At 45.3% G+C, this 23,263-nt stretch overlaps 2 protein-coding genes across 18 annotated transcripts in view; both read left to right on the top strand.

The window, feature by feature from the left end:
• Positions 1 to 23,263, top strand: part of LOC117646678 — a 586,045-nt gene that overhangs the window by 409,221 nt on the left and 153,561 nt on the right. The gene's annotated exons all lie outside the window — the stretch shown is intronic.
• On the top strand, positions 6,787 to 22,184 carry LOC117646163. 17 transcript variants are annotated; one of them, XM_034387019.1, is made up of 11 exons: positions 6,787 to 6,895; positions 10,298 to 10,383; positions 12,108 to 12,364; positions 13,226 to 13,376; positions 14,976 to 15,094; positions 15,629 to 15,868; positions 17,906 to 18,085; positions 18,595 to 18,718; positions 20,080 to 20,385; positions 21,300 to 21,472; positions 21,778 to 22,184. In XM_034387019.1, exons 2-11 carry the CDS (start codon positions 10,347 to 10,349, stop codon positions 21,910 to 21,912), a joined length of 1,722 nt encoding a protein of 573 aa, XP_034242910.1. In that variant the 5' UTR covers positions 6,787 to 6,895; positions 10,298 to 10,346; the 3' UTR covers positions 21,913 to 22,184. The 17 variants fall into 17 exon arrangements, with proteins under 17 accessions (XP_034242910.1, XP_034242955.1, XP_034242917.1 ...); XM_034387064.1 differs by lacking the exon at positions 6,787 to 6,895 and adding an exon at positions 7,621 to 7,676; XM_034387026.1 differs by lacking the exon at positions 6,787 to 6,895 and adding an exon at positions 8,798 to 8,916.

The following is a 23,263-nucleotide window of genomic DNA, read 5'->3' as shown; positions in this document are numbered from 1 at the left end:
CTCTGCAGCATTGCGCTCAACATGCGGCTGGCCTGTTGGAGCGTGTGGGTGCTCTCGCTGTGTCATCTCCCCAGGATAAACATGGGACAAAGAGCATTTGCGGTGAGCCTATTTGTAAATATGAGGAAGCATTATGGATCAGCATCTTAAAATACTGCGGCTGCATACCAAATTTGGCAAAGAATGGACTACGCAAAGTTCTCCGACAGACGGACTCACGCACATGGAGCACTCCCATTTCAGGAACGTGACATCACGTCAAAATGAATGTGACAAAATGGCACGTTCCTTGGAGAATTAAGTCACATTCGTATGGACGTGAATCAGCCATAAATTAGCATATTCACGATGACATGACATGAATGTGACACAATGCTCGAAGGGACGTGACATGATGTTATTCGTTCCAAAGTGATGTTCATCCTGGAATGAGAGTGAGCATGGATCCAACTGTTGATGCTAGTCCTCCAGTTCCAGTACCCTGTCAATGCTGAGGTGGCCCTTAACTAGAATTTTGAAAAAAAAAAAATTGTGACTCAAGAAACATGAAGCGCGAGGGTCGTGTACGGGTTATTATATTTTGACGTAGAGTTCATTTCTGAGCAGAATTGGACGATCAAAAAAACTTCACTTTTTTTGAGGGCCAACCTGGGGCCATGTCATGCTTGATGCAGGAGCATTGTTAAAATCAAAGTGTTACACTCTCCAAAAGCCGGCGCATCGAAAGGGCGTCTCAGTCTATTTAACTGCACGTCAATGTCAAATGGTTTTAAGAGACGCGCCCAGGCTAAATTAAACCTTCGCCACATTTTCTGTAACTAATTTTTCATCCATATTTTCCTCAGAGTTCATACCCGCGAAATGGAAACAAATAAGCCTTTATTTGGCCTTTACTTGGTATTTATCTGACCTTCATATGGGCGTTTCATTTTACTCATTCTTATAAGGTTTTAATAAGTTACATGGGATGTATTAAGGGGAGGTTCTGGTGAAAATGCTATTTTCTCCTAAATAGGTCCCACTGTGAAAATTTGTTAAAAATTTGATGTCTTATCAAGTATTTATTAAAATTTTTCATTGGGGAGGCACATTCTATGCTTTGAACCCAATCGCAGAGCCATTTTCTCCCATTTAGGCTATAACTTTAAAAATCTTCTTGCGCATACTATTTTGTCGTAAAAGGTTGGCTTAGACACTTTTCACTTCTTCGATTCATTTTTTAAAAATGCCGGCATGCACACCTCAAAATGTCAATTGCATTTTTATTCGCAAGCTTTCTAACCAAGCATTTCACTATAATTGATCAAAATTGTACAAAATAGACAAATTTCAGGGACTTTTCAGCTTAAAAAGTTAAAAATTAATAATATGATGGAAGTTTTGAGCTATGCATGCCGGAATCTTTTGAAAATGAATCGAAGAAGTGAAAAATGTCAAGGTCAACCTTTTACGACAAAATAGTATGCGCATGGAGATTTTTTAAGATACAGCCAAAATAGGCTCAAAAAGACTCTTCGACTGGGTTTACAGCCTGGCATGTGCCTTCAAAAGTCAAATTTTAGTCTCCTCAATGAAAAATTTTATCTTCCGAACAAATTATGACTGTGGGATCCATTTGGAAAATGGCAAGATTTTCACCAGAACCTCCCCTTAAAACCTTATAAGAATGAGTAAAGTGAAACGCCCATATAAAGGTCAAATAAATACCAAATGAAGGCAAAATAGAGGTTTGTTTGTTTCCATTTCGCGGGAGCAACATATTTTCCGAACTGACACCTCGCTAGTTCAATTACGTGGCATGCAGTTAGCTGCAGGCAGAAGCCACATTATGAAGGCCGGCGGGCAAATCCGGACACGCTGGTTAAGAGAGGAAACCCGCCAAGCTCGTAAATAAAGTGAACACGATACACGATAGGCTTCCCAAAGTACCAAGAAACAAAAAAAATGTATGGATAACTTTCAAAGCAGGGATCGTATGGTATAATACCTGATTTCCGTGGTTTATATTCAATTACATTATCTTTGAGAAAGTTAAATTCTACTAAGAACACAAGCGAAGAACCTCCTTTAATTCGGAAATCTTTGATTGGAAAATATGGGAGTTATTTCTTAGGAAACAAGATATTTTAAAAAGTGCTCCGCCACTGAAATTCAAAGGGTGAGACATCTGACCGATTATCGGTGATACAAGAAGTATGACCGAAAAACGGTCATACTTAAATCAGGGGGCGGCAACGGCCTAGGAAGCGCGTGAAGCCATGCGCGAGCAAGGTGCAGAGGTTAATTATTTTGCTTCGATTGTTGGCTGAGCGATAGCGAAGCCTGTTACTCCAGTGGGGTTGAAAAGTTTTGTCTGTCTGTCTGTCTGTCGGTCTGTCTGTCTGTCGGTCTGTCTGTCCGCACTACTCCTCCTGAACGGCTCGGCCGATCTCGGTGAGATTTTGCACACTTCTTAGGTATGTTCTTGGCTCGGCACACGCGAAATTTCACCATCCTAGCTCAACTGGTTCAGTTTTTATAGGCGAAAAACACCTTAAAAACGGCGAAAACTAGAGATTTCTGCAGATAGACCACTTCTGTCTTGGAGAAAGGGGGGCCTGGGGAGCGGAGCCACCCAGCCTCGACAAGTTAAAAAGTGACAAGGGTCAAGATCGTGTTATCTGTAGATAAAACAATTCTATTTACAATGTAGGGGGGTCTGGGGGGCGGAGCCCCCCAGCATTCAACAAGTTAAAAAATAACCGACAACGGACAAGCCATTGCCTGCCGCAGGCAGGCTAGCGCCGCAGGCCAAGGTAGGTACGCCAGGCGTGGATTGGAGGAACAGGCAGCGAGACATCGCGAAGCCTGTTACGACAAGACGCGGTCTGGCGTAAACCTACCTTGTAACATCTAGCCCGCTGATTGCAAAACGCTTTGCACAGATCAAAAGAGCACAAAATTTAGGGTGCATTAGGCATAGTTGACTGCCCGATACTTCCAATTCAACCGAACACAAGGGCGGCATCATTTACATCAACATGGCGCATTCGAATTTTTTCCTAAATTTTAAGATTTCTCGTGTTTTTCGGTGTTTTTACTGCACCATGAAACTACGTAAAGAGATAGTTTCGAGAAGAGCAATTAGCCTAATGCACCCTAAATTTCAAGCCCTTTCCATCGGTGCAAAGCGTTTTGAAAAGCACCGTCTAGTTTTCATAATCTCGAACAAGTGCACAACCTCTGACCTGACGGCGCGAGCATCGCTTCACGCTCTCCCTAGGCCGTTGCCACCCCCTGCTTAAATGCATGACCAAAAAACGGTCAGACATCAGCGAGACTGGGTATTGTTTAGCTTGGGGATATAGCAGCCTTTACCCGTGATACACTATAAAGTATGACCGTTTTTCGGTCATACATCGAAGTACATATGACCTTTTTTCGGTCTTACATTTCAGTATGACCCTTTTTCGGTCGTACATTTCAGTAAGACCGTTTAAGGGGTCAAAAGTCTGACCTTTCTTTTTTCAGTGGCGCGCACCAATTATTGAGATGTTTGAACGCCGTTCAGTCATTTGTTCAGAATCATGTGGGCTTAAACTTCATGGATCCAATTTCAAACACTAAAAAAAAGTCATTCAAGAAAACCGAATTTTTACGCCGAAATCAGTGAAAAAACGCTGGTAAAACTAAAGCGTAACTCTATGCTTGAGTCAAGCATAAAGTTACGCTTGAAGACGTTACGCTTGAAATCAAGCATAGGCTAGAAATTCCCCCATGCATTTAGATAGGGGAAATCTTGGCGGATGAGCCTGTTACGCTTGATTTCAACACTGAAATTCAAATAGTGATACATCTCACTCTCTGAGGGGTGAGACATAACTGTCTCACCGAAAAAGGGTGATACTAAAATGTATCACCGAAAAAATGGTCGTACATGCCTGTATCACCGGAAAAAAGGTCGTACACAAATGTATCACCGGAAAAAGGGCGATACTTCCCCAGGAAAACAAGGGCCAATCTCACTGATGTCTGACCTTTTTTCGGTGATACATGCGTGTACGACCATTTTTTCGGTGATACATTCGTGTACGACCTTTTTTTCGGTGATACCTTTTTTATCGCCGAAAATTGGTGAGATGTCTCACCCTTTGAATTACAGTGAAGCGTAAACTGATTACGCTTGAAAACGGTGGGTAATACTACGCTTTAGTTTTACCAGTGAAGGCACACGGTTGGAAAGCCTTGTTCAATTTAAACGTGGTTTGACGCAGGGTCCCTACACCATCAAAATCAAGGCGTTCTCCAACTGCCCACGGGATGAAGTCCAGGACCAGTGTACACCGCTGGACTGGGACGTGCAATCCTTGATCCGGTACAACCACACAAGGAAGATGCCAGTCGTGGACGCCAACGTCACCATCACGGACGGCATGCCTGTTCGAGGTGCTTCCAAGGTTCGCATGTGCTATAATTTTCAACCAATCTTCGCCAACCCCACTGAGGAAATTTCGGCTGACATTAGGTGACAAATTCAAGGCTAAATTTCATAACAAGGATTTCATCACGACATTTGATGACATCGTTTGCCTCGCCCATGCTGTAAGAAAGGAGCTTCTATTAAAATGTCATCCACAATTTTGAAATTTCCCGTGCAACTACATGCCGCAGATTTTCAGGTGTACTGACCGTATTTCGGCGTGACATTCAGTTAAGGTGAGGTGTGGGTGAAAATTTGCACCAAAATTGATTAAAATGATAAATTTAATCCACTTGTTGTTTTAATGTAAAATAATCTTCTATTACCGACAGCATGTCCTAAAGGTCTTTGTTATGAACCCCTAAGTGAGTGGTTCATCTAACATGGACTGATGTATGCATGCACCCTTTCTGGTCACCCAACTCTTACAACAAGTGTCGAAGAAATTTTTTTCCTACTCCGTCAACTAGCCACGCATACAGTTTTGTTTTATACTGACCATACTTCTTGGAGTAGTTCTTAGTGGTCCATGTGACAATGTACCAGAGAGATATTTCAAATATCTATCCACTTTCTTAAATCGTTTACCTTAAAGTGGTAAAAAATGGAGAAAAAAACTTATTTTTTCCAATTAAAAAATTGTGAAGTTTGCTCAGACAAAACAAAAAAATAAAATTCAAATATCTCTCTGTTACATTAAAGTATAGGGGTCTAAGTAACTCCAAAACAAATTTCAGACCATTCCGTCAAAAAACTTTGCGTGGCTGATTTTTCTACTAAACGCTTAATTTCAATGAAAAAAGCCTACTGTGGCTAAATGGGTGGGTAGATTTGGATGAAATTTATTGTGTAATAGTTTCCTGCCTAGTACCTAAATGCCCTAAAGTTTCAACCACCACAGCCAAGTGGTATAGAAGTTTCCATTTTCACCCACACCTCACCTTAACTGCATAACGTCACAATCATTTGAATACTGAAGCATGTTTGAACGAACATGACACCCTAATGAGACAGCCGTCGAACGTTCAAATTTCTCTGACATCGTTTTCAAATGACCGTGACATGATTTTACATTCTAACGAAAATGATGGCATAATTGATGAATAACAGTGTCAACACGATTCTTCCAGGTGGCGCTCGATGTGGCCAAGTGGGACACGGTGTCCGGCTGGAGGAACCACTTCCTGATCATGCCCCTCGGCGAGTTCTGCTTCGTGTACGAGGAAGTCGCCGCGCACATTGTCAAAGAAATAGTCGAAGCGGAGGAGGGCGTCCCAGTCAAGTGCCCCATTGCCGATGTAAGATGTGATGCATTGTTACCCATATCACGTTGAAAGTACACTCTAAATGTCTTACAATGAAATTTGACCTATGTTATTCGTATGTTACAGTGAATTCGGCGCAAGCATAGTACGAAGCAATATTCCTTCGTAATACGAATCTTTTTAGCTTTTTCATTGTAAGATACAAAGAAAAACCTTCGTAATACGAAGAAAAACCACCTTCGTATTATGCTTGCGCCATTTCCTTCGTAATATGGGAAATTTCTTCGTAAGACATTTAGAGTGTACAACTCTGGAATTAACGAAGGTGCCTCTGAAAAAAAAATAATGTTAGGACTAGCACCACAAGCTTGCAAACCTGCCGCCTTGTTTTCTTTAGCCCTTTCCCGTGGAAAACAGCAATGCACTTTGGTCGTCATAGGCTCTTGGAGGAGATATTCCACGGGTGGATGACCCTGTTGCGCTTGATTTCAAGCGTGCACTGATTACGCTTGAAAATAGTGAATTCTACGCTTTCGTTTTATCTGTGTATCAGTCACAGAACAGCTTTCGGCTCCGTAGGCCACATCCTTCGACTTCAAAAACCAAATTATCGCGAGGTATATATCTCACCTATCGACCAGTAAAAAGAAGCAATAGAATCACAAATACTTTTTTACGGGCTTAGTTAATAAGAGCTCCTGAGGTCTATTTTGGGTCTCCTCCTGAGCAACCAAAAGAATGTTTGGTGGCTGTTCACTGGGTTTCGCCCGGACATTTCCCGTATACTCATGTTTTCTCTATTAAAGTCCCTTACAAAACGTAAAATTTCTGGGCGTTTTCTTTTTTTTTTCAGGGGAACTACAGTGTAGTGAACGTGGCCGCCACCTACGCGCCCATGCGCTACTTCCCGACGCTGCCGTACGGCCGCTTCAGAGTGTACACCAAGTTTCTTTTTAACAAGCGAAGAGCCGGACCTTGTGTCCGGGGCTGCATGCGCATCATCACGGATATCCTGCCCCCGAATGAATAACATTGTACCATCCACCGAATCTTTCTAGAAATGTAATAAATCCGTTTGAACAACGCTTTCACGTTAGAGCACTGCATAAGGAAACACACGCACAAGGTTGCGTTCAGGTCTCCTGACCGTGCCGGGCTCAACGCCGTAGTGGTGAGTGCGTTCAGGGGTAAAGTTAGTGGGCTCAAGCGACCGCGGTGGAGGCGCGGTCACAATACTAGACGCGTTTTGAGCTCCAGTCGCGTAACAGGACTTGAACCGAACGTGTATCCCCAACAATGGATTGCTCTCCAAACGAAAAATTCATTGGTGGAGCCACACGTTTGGTTCATGTCCCATTGAGCGACTCTAGAGCTCAAAAACACTGTGGCAAAAAGGTGCAGAAAATTCTGTTAATTTTTTTGCCAGGATTCTCTGTAGGCTCTTACAGTATTCTCCGTAGGGCCGTACAGTATTCTCCGTAGGACCTGAAAGACTGTAAGGTCCTACGGAGAAGACAGTGCGGTCCTACGGAAAATACTGTAAAGGCCTACGGAGAATCCTGACAAGGGGGCTACGGAGAATTACCTCAAGCTGGTTACAGAATCTTCCGTAGCTTTTTGCCACAGTGAAGCGTCAATATTTTTGGTCGGCGCCTCCACTGGTGTTGAGCCCACTGTGCTGCGCAACGACATATCCCCGGGTACACTGAGATTACAAACGCTATGGATATAGCACGTATGGTGCAATGCACTGAGATATCGCACCATGCGTGCAATGCCTCAGCCATATTGCACCTTACGTGCAATGCGTCCCGGAAATGGCCTATGCTAATGCATAGGAATGGGATGGCATTGCACCAATTGACGCTGCTGCCCGAAATGAAAGTTAAGGAACAGAGAATGTAGGATCACACAGTGATACGACAGCAGCAACCCAATGTCAAGACTACTCGGTATTACGCTGTACTACGAGGAAATTACACGAGCATTTACGGCTTGGAAATTACGAACTTTGGCACATCACTGTGGCAAAAAGCTACGGAAAATCCTGTAAACAGCTTGTGGTAATTCTAGTGTTCTAAAGGGGAGGAATATTCCCGGGAATTAAGGGAATTCCCGGGAACGTTCCCGGGCACAATCAGACTCAAAAAATGGGAAATTCCCGGGAATTTTTAAAACATGGCTAAAATAAGCTAGTTTTTGCACAAAAAATGTATAAAGTGCAAGGTATCAAGTAATAATTATGAATCACTTGAGTGTATTTGCATTTTTCTTTCAGAAGAGAACAAAACAAAAAGTTTCGTAATATAAAATATAAAAAAATTCCTATTAAAAAGTTTAACTTTCATAAAATGTGATGGTTTCATATGAAGCAATGTTCCCGGCCAAGTGGGAATATTCCCGGGAATTCCCGGGAAGTCTCGGGAATATTCCCCTGAATGATTGTTCCCGGGAATTTTCGAACACTAGGTAATTCTCCGTAGGCCCCTTATCAATATTCTCCGTAGGCTCTTACAGTATTTTCTGTAGGACCGCACAGTATTCTCCGTAGGACCGCACAGTGATCTCCGTAGGACTATACAGTCTTCGAGGTCCTACGGAGAAGACTGTGCGGATTTACAGAGAATACTGTGCGGCCCTACGGAGAATACTGTAAGAGCCTACGGAGAATATTGATAAGAGGGCTACGGAGAATCCTGGCAAAAAAATTAACAGGATTTTCCGTACCTTTTTGCCACAGTGATTGAACCCAAAAATGGTATTACGTTCATGTGTATTACGTGTAAGACACGGTTTTGGTGTGCATGGTATGGCGCTACTATTTAACCCCTCGCTCGAGTCGCTGTGAAAGTAGGTTTACCACGAGGCAGGCCGCAATGGCCATGACGACCACACTCTAAATGTCTTACGAAGAAATTTCCCATAATACGAAGGAAATGGCGCAAGCATAATACGAAGGTGGTTTTTCTTCGTATTATGAAGGCTTTTCTTCGTATCTTACAATGAAAAAGCTGAAAAGATTCGTATTACGAAGGAATATTGCTTCGAGGCAACTACCACGAGAATAATCGGGAATTGCATAAAAGTTACAAAGTAATTGTTAAATGTTTCTCTGGGTCCCAGAAGACCTACACAAGGCTACTAAAGGAATCACTGAACCGGAAGGCACAGTGCCGCTTTAACGCAGTAGAGGTCTCAATACTTTGTTCTTCTTTAACTTCCGGTAAAGGGGTTCGTGAGAATGAGAAAATTGCCAACTCGTTACGATTTGATCCCTCTTCGTCATCTTAATCGCGTCCTGGTTGGAAAGAGGGAGACAGAAACTAACGTTGTCTGTCTATGACTGTCTTCGTTTATGAGTGCAGTATTTTACCGAATGGCTGGACAAGTCTAGGAACGAAAGTAAGACCCATATCTGCTTCTGCGCGTGAGTTCCCCCTCTACTCTGCGACTACTCTAAGTCAGCGTCTCCGCCTGCGCAGAAGTGGGTTCGATTCTTTACTTTGTTCTTTCACTTCCGGCCCATGATTCGTTAAAATACGCTGTTGAAAGCCACATTTCTTCGCTGAGAGTGCGAACTTATCACGAGAGAGGCTAGGCAGCCGCCGGCTGTTGCTGACGTTGTGTGGTCGGCTATCCTCAAATCGGGACTGGGCAGTTTCCACGCGGTATTAAGTTCCCCTGCGAGTCTGACAGCGAGGGTGCCTTTTGCTGGGTCGGGTCCTCGTAGCTCTTGCAGACTTCAGACCATTCCACGGGTGGGAGAAAAACGTTTGAAGAGGTCCCTCAACTTCCGTCCGCACGCCCTCCTAGGGGGAACGGATCAACGGACCGTGAGGTGGACAAGTTGAGACCTGTTGGTGACATTTTCCACTTTTCTTTGTTTCAAGCCGGTGAGCCGTGTTTTGAGGGGTTATTCCACTAACACAAGGGGAACGAAAGTGTATGGTCGCTGCGGAGTACCCTATAGAGTATGTAAACGAATCCGGACCGGAAGTCAATGAACAAAGGTAACAAGACCGGGCTGAGCGCAGCAACGTTTTTGGTTATTCCTTTTGTTGTTCGACTTCCGGTTCACGGAATCGTTAAAATACCTTGTAGAAGATGCTTGCGCTTATAGTTCTTGACCCTTTTCGGAACGGTTTCTTTTACTCCCGCGTAACGGCGCTCTCTCCACTGGTCTTTGCGGATACGCACGTCCTCATCAGGCATAGTAGTAGCGACGTACCACCGTCAGCGCGAAGGGTGTGCGTGGGACATTCCCAGGTTTAGACCGGAAGCGTGCAGGCTCGGCGTATTTTCGTTCGTTTCATGCGCATTGCCGTGCTAGCTAGTCGCACTTATCTTTCGCCGTGTTCTGTTTCACTTTTGATTCGTGACGTGTCACTTTTCTTTTGAGGAGTGCAGTTTTACTTCCCATTTGGCGAGCTGAGGTTTCTGGCCAAGACTGTGGCTAGCAGTTAAATCGCTCGTTGATGGTAGACCGCTCTCTGCTTGGGCTCTGCTTCCGGTTTCATTCACCACCAAGCCTTCGCGCTCTTCATTCATGTCATTTCTCTCTTTGGTTTTGCAGGTCTAGGATACTAATTTAGTGGAAGTTGACGGTCTCATCAGATTCAGCCATGGCTGAGCAGCAGCCCACTAATCCTCTCTGCTACAGTAAGTGTTTCCGCTTTACCGTAGTTTACTGTTACGAGCCTCACAGGTTCGTGTTGACTTCGTGGTGCTTCGCGTTAAACCTGACGTAGTACTTTGGTTATTAGTAAGGTACATACTTAGGTTGTCATGCAAAGATAGAGTTCGGTAAATTACGAACCATTTTCTTTGTAACCGTTCAGCTTTGGGAGTTTGCCTAGAAGCACGCATCTTCCGGATACAAGCGTACACGGATAGAAGCGTGCTCATGTAACGGAGTGTCGTTGGACCAGGTGTCCGCAACTTCTTGATCTGCTGACATTTTTCTTTGTATCCTTTAGGTATATGCAGGGATTAAATTTTTTTTCCCATTTGAGTCCTAACCTAATTGGTAATACCAATTCAATTCGTAATCCAATTGTTCGATGGTTTCAGGGCTATATGGACCATTAAATATTAACAGCAGGCTGGTGAAATCTTGTTCCTTGGTCAGTTTTACGTGAAGAAGTCCTCTTAGCCTCCTAGTGCAAAAATTGATTGTTTGAGGCTTAATCGCCAAATTCACAATTTTACTGTAAAAGTGTAACGTTAAGTTACTGGGCTTTATAACTCAGCTAATGTATTGCCGGATATAATGTATCTAGGCTTTCCTAGTCTCTTTCAGGTGTATTACATGCCCTCAAAATATCAGCATGGTCCAAGGGTAAATCACTGTGAATTTCAGTGTACAAATCCAATGAGTTTCGATCAAATTTCGATGAATTTCAGTCTAATTTCGATGAAGTTCAGTCGAACATTGATGAATTTCAATAAATTGTAGTAAATTTTATACGTTTGATGAATTCTGGTGCATGCACAAATTTGGCTGGTGTTATTTCCCCTTGGCATGGTCTAAGCGGTCGGGGCTATAAGTGCTCTACACACTTAAGTGTCGACATAGTACGCTCCACCTGGAGTCAACATAGCATGTACACTCCACCTGGAGTCAACCTGGCATGTACACTCGAGGCTGGAGCATGCTTGTCACGTACACGCCAGGTGGCGTTTACCTGCAAGTACACGGTTGCTCTGCTTTACGTGCAAAGGGTAGGGGACTTCAGCAAGAGTGTACATGCCAGGTTGACTCTAGGTGGAGTGTACATGCCAGGTTGACTCTAGGTGGAGTGTACATGCCAGGTTGATTGCAGGTGGAGTGTACATGCCAGGTTGACTCTAGGTGGAGTGTACATGCTAGGTTGACTCCAGGTGGAGTGTACATGCCAGGTTGACTCTAGGTGGAGTGTACATGCCAGGTTGACTCCAGGTGGAGTGTACATGCCAGGTTGACTGCAGGTGGAGTGTACATGCCAGGTTGATTGCAGGTGGAGTGTACATGCCAGGTTGATTGCAGGTGGAGTGTACATGCCAGGTTGACTCTAGGTGGAGTGTACATGCCAGGTTGACTCTAGGTGGAGTGTACATGCCAGGTTGACTGCAGGTGGAGTGTACATGCCAGGTTGACTGCAGGTGGAGTGTACATGCCAGGTTGACTGCAGGTGGAGTGTACATGCCAGGTTGACTGCAGGTGGAGTGTACATGCCAGGTTGACTGCAGGTGGAGTGTACATGCCAGGTTGATTGCAGGTAGAGTGTACATGCCAGGTTGATTGCAGGTGGAGTGTACATGCTAGGTTGACTCCAGGTGGAGTGTACTATGTCGACACTTAAGTTTGCAAAGTGTCTTTGCTTGAACGGGCCTTGCTCCCGCAGACACCGAGTCGGCGCCGTGCGCGGTGTGCGGCGCGGAGGGCCGCCCCTGCGAGACCTGCCGCCTGGACTTCTACTGCGGTGACGAGCACCGCGCGCTGGACGAGGCTCGCCACGCCGCGGGGTGCGGCGCGCTGGAGGAGCGGCGCGACGACGCGCTGGGCCGCCACCTCGTGTTCGCCAAGGACGTCCCCGCCGGCACCGTGGTGCTGCGCGAGCTGCCCATGCTGGTCGTGCCGCCGCCCTGGAACCCCAGAATGGTGAGTCAGAACTATGAGCTATATACCAGAAACCGGGTGCTAGAACTTTCTCCGCGCCAGAAATTGTTGACGATTTTTCCAGGAAACTCCCTGCACTCCTCAGCACGTTACTGACTCATTGCCCAATTTATAAGTACTTCTGCAAGTAATTTGTGCTTGATACTTACTTTCTGTTTCTTGAAGAACTACTTAGGAATTGTTAAACGATAAAGCACACCTGTCTATGACGTGCCCTGGTGTGCCTTCTATGATTTTTTATTTGTCAGAGGACTACTTTGAGTTGCTTTTGGCCCCTCCAAAGTGTTTTCCATGATTTTGATACTTTAACCTTTAAATGCCCTGCGGATACCTTTTCCGATGATCCGAGCAGATTCATACTTGTACCAAACTTCATGTTTTTCGACGTAGCACCCGATAAGAACTAGACTTCGTGCGATGTCTCAATTCTGGTTTTTCAACTCCTTAAGTGCAGGGTCCATCCAGGTCGACATTTAGCGTGCGCGTACGATGTACACTCATTCATTCTGCGATACTTTTACTACAATCTTTTGCAATAAAATCGAGTTTGCGACTCCCACGATGTATCGCACCTTGGAGTGCCATAATTTAGTTATTGCATTATTTTGCAATAACCATCCCTTAATTTTTGCGATAAATGAGCGCTTTGTTGTATCTTTTAAGGCCTTTCTTGCGTCAACATTTCATTGCATTTTCTTTGTAGTCATTTTCGCTAAAAAGTGACTTGTTATTGCTAAATTTAGATGTAATTTTAGATGTAATTGTGATAAGTTTGTAATATCAAAATAAACACAGTATTTATCGCAGTTTGAATAACAGTGTATGTACGTCCCTCTGCGCCAGGTGTTCTGCGTGGGCTGTCTGTCGGACGGGCTGTCGCTGCTGCACTCGCAGTGCCCCCGCTGCGGCTGGCCCGTGTGCGGCGCCGCCTGCAGCCGCCTGCCGCGCCACCAGCTGGAGTGCGCCGCCTTCCAGCGCGCCGGCTTCAAGTGCGGTGAGTGCACCACCAGCTCTGCAAACTCATCAGTGTACTCAGTACACTCTAGTTAGAGTCTGCTCATGAGTACACTCTAACTAGCGTGTAATCGGATGAGTACACTCTAACTAGCGTGTAATCGGATGAGTACACTCTAACTAGCGTGTAATCCGATGAGTACACTCTAACTAGCGTGTACTCAGATGAGTACACACTTTCAGCTGCATTAATTGCCAGGCGTGCTTAGGTGTGTACACTGGTAAAACTAAAGCGTAACTCTTTGCTTGAGTCAAGCATAAAGTTACACTTGAAGACGTTACGCTTGAAATGAAGCATACTCTGGAAATTCCCACATGCATTTAGATAGGGGGAATCTTGGCGGATGAGCCTGTTACGCTTGGTTTCAAGCGTAAACTGATTGCGCTTGATAACAGAGGGTAATACTACGCTTTAGTTTTACCAGTGTACTCATCTGAGTCCACGCTAGTTAGAGTGTACTCATCCGAGTACACGCTAGTTAGAGCGTACGCATGAGCACACTCTAACTAGAGTGTACTGAGTACACTGTTGAGTTTGCAGAGAGGTTGTGGTCCATTCAGTGAACCCTGTCCGCGCGGCGGCCCTTTTTCTACACAGGAGTGCCATCATGAGTGCGGTAATCAGCCTCGAAGCAACGAGCAAAACAAAGGATCGAACCCTTGTAACGCACCGGAACAGCACTCCGACAATGAGGCACCCGGTGAGGTTCGCCTGTTTAACTTTTCCTTTGGTCGCCGCAAGGACAGAGGTCACCGAATGAACCACACACCTCAAGGTTACACTCTAAATTACCGTGCACTGTTGTGTGCATATAGACTAATTATTATCAATTTCTTCCTGTCAGTGGTGAAGCTTCTGGATGAAATTCTACTAGATGTTGAGGATAGTAATACGTCGATTGAAGGATGAGAAATCATGCCTTACAAAAGCTCTTTAATCGTTCAGGGCGTGAAAGGCTTTTACATCTCAACTCTGAAAATCAATTATTTTTGAATTGAAATTGAGTATTTGGTGTTCCATCTGAGACTGTCCTTATCTTTCGCAAGAGTTGATTTATATGACGGAAGAGCGAGAAAAATAATATGGTGGCATGCGCTTGCCCCCCACAGTGGGCCAGAAGACCGGTGGAGGCTGCCTAAACTCTGGACGCGTTTCGAGATCCAGGTCGCCGAATACACTGGTAGAACTCAAGCGTACTTTTACGCCTTTCTTCAAGCGTAGTAGAACTACGCTCGGCTTCAAGCGTAGTTCTCCATTTCGCCCCTCTCCCGCCCATCTAAATGCATGGGAGGATTTCTTCTCTACGCTTGACGTCAAGCGTAAAGTCTTCAAGCGTAGTTGTATGCTTGAATGAAGCATACAACTACGCTCCAGTTTTATCAGTGTAGGACTCGAGCCGCACGTGTGACCCCAACAAAGGACTCCTCGGTCGGAGAACAATCCAGTGCTGGGGTCACACGTTCGGTACGTGTCCCAATTGGCAACTCTGGAGCGCCTAACGCGTCTAGAAGTTTCGGCCGCCTTCTGGTAAATCCACTGTGCCCGCCCTCCCCTTACGGTGTCCCTGGTGTGCCGCAGAGCATGTGCTGTCTTGGACCGACAAGCCGATGATGTGGACGGCGCTGGCCGCCCTGCGGACCCACCTCGCCCTGGAGAAGCAGCCCCTGCTGCTGGACCTGCAGTCCTCGCACAGCGCCGTGAGTAGACCCAGGGGGCGGCAACGTCCTAGGAAGCGCGTAAGCGCGTGAAGCCATGCGCGAGTGAGGTGCAGGGGTTACTTATTTTGCTTCGATTGTAAGATCTAGCCCGTTGATTGCAAAACGCCTTGCACAGATCAAAAGAGCACAAAATTTGGGGTGCATTAGGCCTAGTAGACTGCCCGATACTTCCAATTCAACCGAACACAAGGGCGAAATCATTTACATCAACATGGCGCATTCGAGTTTTTTTCCTCAACTTTATGATTTTTGTGTTTTTCGGTGTTTTCACTGCACCTAAATATAAAGTCAGAGGGGAGTTTCGAGAAGAGCAATGAGCCTAATGCACCCTAAATTTCAAGCCCTTTCCATCGGTGCAAAGAGTTTTGAAAAACAGTCTAGTTTTCATAATCTCGAACAAGTGCGCAACCTCTGCACTAACGGCGCGAGCATGTGATGCAAAATCTACATAGTAATGTAGGGTGGAAGTGACGCCCAATTCGTCGACTAACAGTGTGCGCGCTCCGTGTGCAGGTGCTGCCCTCCGCCGGCGCGCTGCCGGGCGTGCTGGGCATGGTGGACGCGGCGGGCTGGCGGTGCACTGTGGGCGCGGACGTGCGGCAGGGGCAGCGCTGGCCGGCCGCGGCGCGCTGGCTGCGCGAGAAGGCCGGCCTGCACTGGATTGCCGAGCAGGACCTGGTGCGCGCCGCGGGCATCTGCGACATCAACGGCGTGCAGCTCAACCCCATGGACGCCGTGGAGTCCGTGGTCCAGGTCAGAGTGCTCAGTGAGCCCAATCCAAAGATGATATTCTTTGTGCCTTGTTTTGGCTACCCGGGTGCACTGTGGGAAAAAATCACAGTAAATCCTGTTGTGATTAGTACGGCTGTCACTGTAGTGCAGAGTATAGGATTTACTGTTTATTTTTACTGGATCTACTGTACATTGTATGGGATTCACTGTGCCACAGGAGTGGAGTACGGAATATCCTGTACCGCCAGGCACAGTAAATCATGTGTTCTAAACTCCAGTAAATGCCGGCAAAAAAAAAAAAAACCGGTTTTCACTGTGGTTTTTACGTACAGTGTGGAAGGGAGAGCAGTTTTGACTAAGTGTTGTCTACGGTCTAAAACTGCAGTTCAGACGCGGCAGTTTTATAAGTGGTTTAATTGTAAAACAAAACTCTATAGATCGAAACGTAGTTTAGAGGGCACTTTCATCAAAGGAAAAGTTTAATGACAGTTTCACGTACAGTTCGTAATTACAGTTGAAACTAGTCTCTAGTCTGAACTTTAATTGTACGTAAGGGAGGGTGGGGCACCATGACCACCCCCCTCGCTCTCGGGAACTACTTTGCCGACGGCAACCGGTCGACCGGACTTTGGGTAGAATCGGATTCTTACTATTTTCAGCCAGAGCCCTACCTTCTAGCTTCAAGGGTGCAACCATGGCACCTCGCCAAAATTTTCGTTGCAATGTTTTGGCTAAATTGGGCATATTTGAAATTTGGGATATTTTTTCTCACTGTCACATTTGAGGAGATAGGTTCGATGTCTTAGGTTTTTCTCAAAGTGTCGGCTCTCCGGCAAAATATCCAACATCACATTCAATTCTAAGTAGCTTTTTGCTTGCTCGGGGAGCCTTAGAGTTGTAAACTGCATTGTGGGGAGCCATGACCACTTTTTAGTGGGGCACCATGACCATACATATTTGAGTGTTTTTTCTCATTTTTTGGTCTGATAATGATTAATTTTCGTCAAAAATTTGCTTTTTGCTTCAGAAAATGTATAAGGGTTGAATAATTGCTGCAGAATAGATAGTTTTATCACAAATCGTGAATCACCAGGATGATGAAGAATGGGTCTGAAACTGAGACTTGAAATGGTAGTTTCTCTACTAAATAGAGCTCCAAACCGCAAGTGTTGGCCGCGAAAGCGATCCGTGGCTACTTTGCACCGAGACGGTTCTGGCATCATGAGAAACAGCATCTATTTCACTTGTTTGCAGTGTAGTAACCGCGATAATTTTCTTAAAATTTACCAAATTGAAATCTGCATACGAATTTGGATTCGTCTTAGCAAGACAAACATAAGATGTTAACACATGTCATAGCTTGGGATGTGAAATTTGAAAGCCTTAGAGCATTAATTGTTTTAAACCGTCCATTTTAAGGCATCTAGAACGTTTGAAACTTTTAGAGTGTTTTTTAGTTAAGTTGACTGGCCTGATGGTAAGAACAGCGATATAAACAATTTCAATGAGAATACTGGTATAAAGTACACTTTTTAGGCCAAAAAATTACTATGGTCATGGTGCCCCACGGGGTGGTCATGGTGCCCCATAGGTGGGGCGACATGACCACTTTGCGTTTTATTTTCCAAAGTGTTCTGTGAGCCTGCCGTGCATTGCAGACAAGTTCCAATGGGTGAAAGAGGTCCTTGGAGGTCCAAAGAATCCCCTCATGCTAGAAACTTAACTTTTCGAACCACACGGTGGAGTAGAGGGAGGCCCAAAACAATAGTGGTCATGGTTCCCCACCCTCCCCTACTTCGGCACGTTAATCGCTGCTGAGCCATGGGCGAAGGCAGGTTCCTTAATGGCTTGCCCACCCCAAGACAAGGCGACAAAGGTGCCCAGGTGACATTTGGCACCCTAAAAAGTGGGGCGGGCGACAAAGGCGCCCAGTTTCGGGGCACCCCATATTTAGAGTGTACTCACCGTATCAGGCCTTGCAAAAAGGAGCACAGTTTCTGGGCACCCTACATTTAGAGTGTAAGTCTTAATGGTCTTAATGCGTCCGTCCTCCGGCAGGCCAAGATGGCGACCTTCGTCTTCCACGGCGTGTCGTTCGTGGAGCACTGCTGCAACCCCACTGCGATGCTGCTGTGCCGCGACTCCGAGGCCGCGCACTGCGAGCAGCTCCTCGTGACCACGCGCGACGTGAAGGCCGGCGAGCACCTGTCCCTGGACTACCTGGACGCGCCCTTTCAGGTTTGTCGTCGGAACGAACACTCAGTCTCGAACCGCACATTCTTGCGGACTTTTTGGTGCACAATTATGCCTGCACAGGTACGTACGCAAGGTGTGTTCAACATTATGCATAACTTTGTGTAGACATTACGCTGAAAGATGCTTTTAATGATTCACAATATCTTACACACGCATCTGTGCACGCATGACTATGCATAAATGATTCATTATCATCTTAGTATAACTAAATCTTATTAACGCACTCCATTAGCTGTTGCATCCACAAATATTTCCGTAGGGTGTCCATAAATTATGCATCTCTTTAAAACGCATTACTGTGACGCAGTTTGATTCATCAATGTGCATAATATCATTCACATCATATGTAAAATGTACACTGGAATGCACAATATTACACTCACCTTACGTTTCTGTGCGTGCTTGATTCTTCTCTAAAACGTCCTCTAGAATTTAGTGTGTCGATGAAATTCTCACCCGCTAGAAAGCTGATAATCCGCGTTCCGTTGCAGGACGCGGTGACTCGGCGTCGTCTGCTGCGTCGCGGCTGGAGCTTCGAGTGTCGCTGCGAGCGCTGTGTGGACCCCACTGCCTGCGGCGTCCACCTCGGCTCACCCTGCTGTCCGGTTTGCTCGGGTAAAGCGTGAAATACACGTGAAATGCCTGCACACTGAATGTTTTTGTACAAATTTTGTACGAAACATCACAGCTTTTTGTGCACACGAACTTTTCGTACAAATTTGGAAAAAATTGTTCACAATTTTGTACTAAAATGGCGAAAAATGTGCAGTTTTTCGTACGAAAATTGTACAAAAAATTTCAGGTGCACTAAAAACTCTGATGTCTCGTACAAAATTGTACTTAACATTTAGTGTGTGTGGACCTTTAGTCTATGACTGTTGCCATATTAGCGCAGTTGTTAGTTACGTTCACATTTGTACATACACCGCAAAGCGCTCTCATTCCAGGAACGGGACATCACGTTGAGACGTTGAAACAAGATGTCACGTTCCTTTGAGAATTGTGTCACATTCGTTTCAACGGGAATAAGCCAGTTATGGCTGGTTCGCATCCGAACGAATGTGAACGAACGTCGCGTTCGCTACGACATGATGTCGCTTTCCTCGGACAAGAGAGAATTGTTCTTACTTGTTTTTGAAATTTTACGTGCAGCTTCCGCATGCTCAAGTGTGGCAAAAGTTGACAAAAGACAACACAAGTGCATAAATATTCATTGCGTAGGCCTATTCCTCCTTCCTCGTTTCGCAATGTACACTGCTGAAACGGTCTCTGTTAATGTGGCATGTTACATATTTAAACGAACGAGCGTGTCACAATCTCCATGTTTACACTTCAATTGCTTACACACCCAATGTTATGTACAATTTTGTACGAGACATCACAACTTTTTGTGCACAAGAACTTTTCGTTCAATTTTTGTACGATAAACCGCACAAAATTCCCCATTTTGTGCAAAATCTCGTACAAATTGGTACGAAAAGTTCGTGTGCACCTAAAACAGAGATGTCTCGTACAAAATTTGTACAAAAACTTTAAGCGTATAAAGACATTGTGTACATGAGGTTTGACGTAATTTTGCAGGTGTAAATTATGTTAAGTGGCACAATTTTTAATTTCTCTCGCTAAATATGTAAATATTCCCCCTAATCTATATTTAACATCAAACGTAGCTTACAATTGCACCAATATGGCAATAGTTCTGGTAATTAAAAGCACTCTTAAAAGCCTACAAAGCATTAGTTTCAGAACTATGAAGAAAATGAAGGCATTGTAGAATTGCTTCGTATTATGAAGTAATGCTTCGTATTTATTACGAAGGATTTTGCTTCATGATACGAAGCATTTCTTCGTAGATTTGTCAATGCCTTCATTTTCTTCGTATTACGAAGCGACTCTGCGTAGGGTTTTTACTGTGAGTACGTAAACATGTGGTGTGAATGCAGTGGGATCGTGTAACGCGTTTCTCGGCCTTGCAGAGCGCGGGGAGCAGCAGCTGATGGCGGCCGAGCTGGCGGGCTGGGACGGCCAGGACGGCGGCAAGCCCGGCTACCGCTGCCTGGGCTGCGGCCAGTCGGACGACGTGCCCGACATGGACGACGTGGAGGCGGACCTGGTGGCGCTCAAGACCGCCATGAGCGGCTACGACACGATCGCTCCCACCCTGGACGAGCTGACCTACCCCGACGGCCCGCTGCACAAGGACCACCGCCTGAGGCTCCTCTCCGAGCTCTCCGCCAGCCTCGTGGTCGCCGTCCAGCTGCTGAGCGGTCACATGTCTGACGGTACGCAGCACAGTGGCTGAAGTTCGAGACTACAAATGTTGTACAGTGAAGATTCTCCATGTCATGGTGAAAATGTTCCCCATTATGGTGCTGCAGCTGACTTAAAAACATACCATAGAGAATTCACTGTACCTTATAGATATTTTGACGAATTTCATTGGCATTATGGAGAAGATCTCCATAATATATGTTGGTACAGCCTATCACCGTTGACATTTACAGTGGCGACGCGTTCTGAGCTTTAGAGTCGCTAAAGAGGACTCAAACCGAGCGTGTGACCCCACCAATCACAGATAAATTCCTTCAAAAAACGGCTGGTTGTTATATGAAGAAATCGAAGGCTTCACTTCACAGCCTACGAAGAAAATCGGTTGAAATACAAACGATTTTGTTTGTAAAGGAAAAATTCTTTGTAGCCTACGAAGTATTTTTCGTAAGATGCAAGCCTTCGTTTCCTTTGCACAACGATCAGTTGTTTAGTAGGGGTGTTAAGTGTGATGGCCTCCTCGGTTGGAGAACAATTCATTGGAAGGGTCACTTGATCGATTCGAGTCCCATTTAGCGACTATAGAGCTCGAAACGAGTACAAAATTTTCGAAGCCTGCGAACGATACGCACGTACTATGCTTGCGCAGTTGTAACTTGTGACCAATCGAGCAATAGGTCTGCACGTTTGAAACCTTACAAAGTATTTTGAATATAGATAACACAAACAAATTAATGTACTTTGTTATACGAAAAAATGGTTCGTAAATTACGAAGTGGTTTCTTTGTAAGCTTATGTATGCTCTAAGTACTTTGTCATACAACCTGCTTTTCTATGTAGAGCCAAAAATACTTCGTAAGGTTTTCTTATTGTGTACGCGCGGCGAGAGATCACATATCAGTAAGTTTCTGCTCACGTTTCTGCACAGCCGACATCAAGCGAAACGTGGCGCGGGTCGAGAGGATGCTGGCGGCGCTGGGCAAGGTGAAGCAGGGCCTGAGCCACCACCGCTGGGCGCTGCTCATCGTCAAGTACGACCTGCTCTTCCACAGCCTGGAGACGGGCGGCCCGAGGGGCCCACACCGCCTCCAGGTCATGAAGGTGCGTCTAGTCCCCACAGTGGGCCAAAAGACCGGCGCCGGCGACCTCGAACCCTATGCTTGTGGAGCTCCGGTCCGGGGTCGGTAATTGAGGACTGGAACCGAACGTGCCACCCCGTCCTTTAGATTCCTCTCCGAAGGAGGAATCCATTGGTTGGGTCACACGTTCGGTTCCAGTCCTGTCTGGGAGCACTAAACGCGTCTTCAGTTTCGGCCGCCGGCGCCGGCCTTGACCCACCATGCACAGATCTCTACTGGATCGCCAGCACGGCAAGTTTCACCCATCGTAATCGTGTTTGATTGCAGGAGCGGTGCAAGGAGCTGGAGGCGACCGTGCCTCTGCTGGAGCCTTTCTACTTCAGCCCCACCGAGAAGCAGCGCTTGTTCCAGACCTACCAGAGACCAGCGTCCTTGTTCAGCGACGCGTTGAGTGCTGTCTAGGCCGACCGGAGGCTCTGCTCAATTTTGGTCTTTCACAGTGTGTGCCCGCAGTCTTATGTCACGCCTCCGTATTGGATCGGTGCATTTTGTTTTTTCGGCGCTTTTGCTGTTTTGAGCTATCTTTCCGTAAACTTCCTATAGTATGAAAGATTGATCCAGGTGTTTTCTTTCTGTGACATTTGGCCGAGGGCTTGGATTCACGTTTTGGATTGGTCTTATTATTTCATTTTTTTGTAGCACTTGACCAGAATAATAAAGTTACTGTACTGAAATTTGGACTCAACCGAATGATTTGTAGGTCCCTTGATCCAGTCAGTCATTGGCTGAGCGAAAAAGCGAAGCCTATTCCGCGGTTGGGGTTGAAAAGTTTTGCCTGTCTGGGTGTGTTTGTTTGTGCACTGCTCCTCTTGAACGGATCGGCCGCACTCAGAGAAGTCTACGAAGTCTGCTTCGTAACTACGAAGAAAATAAAGGTATTGTGGACTTGCTTTGAATCATGAAAGATTTCGCTTGAGACATACACTCTCAGCCGTTAACTGACTATTTCTCATTAGCAGACGCATTTCTGTAAGCAACCATAATACTTAGTATTTTTTGTCAGTTTTACTTAGAAATTACTAATTACTGTACTGATATTACAGTTTTCTTTGTAAATTACGAAGGAATTTTTAAGTATTTAAGAACTAAATACCAAGTATTATGGTTGCTTACAGAAATACGTATGCTAATGAGAAATAGTCAGTAAACGGCTGAGAGTGTAGCATTTCTTCGGAGACTTCGGCCAGACGTCTTATGCGGAGTTCATATCATGTATATTTTTGAGGGTGTCAAGCCCACTCTAAAAAATAATATAGGATTTTGTAACGATCTTGATACAAAATTCTGTAACACGTCAGTTGGATACAAAAATTTGTATCCTTGATCCTAAATTCTGTATCACGTCAAGAATGTTACGAATTTACGAATCAGTGCTTCAAAATTCTAAAACTGATACAAAATTCTGTACTTTTCGTTTCAATATTCACAATCAGTGATATAGTTCCGTGTAAAAATGCGATCTTTATGCAAATAACTGTAACTGATACAGAAAACCGTAACATATCGTTACAAGTTACATCGTCTGATGCAAAAATTAATAACGCAAATTTAAAGTCAAATTACGAGCTTAGTTTTAACATCACAGTTGATCGGGCGAAAAGTCCTAACGTGGGGCATAGTAAGGGAGTATGGGGCGATTTGTAACAGATTTCGGAATTCTCTATACAAAATCAAGAACATTCTGCATATCGGTGTCAAAGTTGTGCCAGTTGAGCAGTCTGGCCCTTCATCTAGACTGTGCAGCTCCACTGGA

The sequence above is a fragment of the Thrips palmi genome, unplaced genomic scaffold (genome assembly GCF_012932325.1).
Source record: "Thrips palmi isolate BJ-2018 unplaced genomic scaffold, TpBJ-2018v1 HiC_scaffold_10, whole genome shotgun sequence".
In the NCBI taxonomy this organism is placed as follows: Eukaryota; Metazoa; Arthropoda; class Insecta; order Thysanoptera; family Thripidae; genus Thrips; species Thrips palmi.
This window is presented reverse-complemented; position numbering and strand designations above follow the sequence as displayed.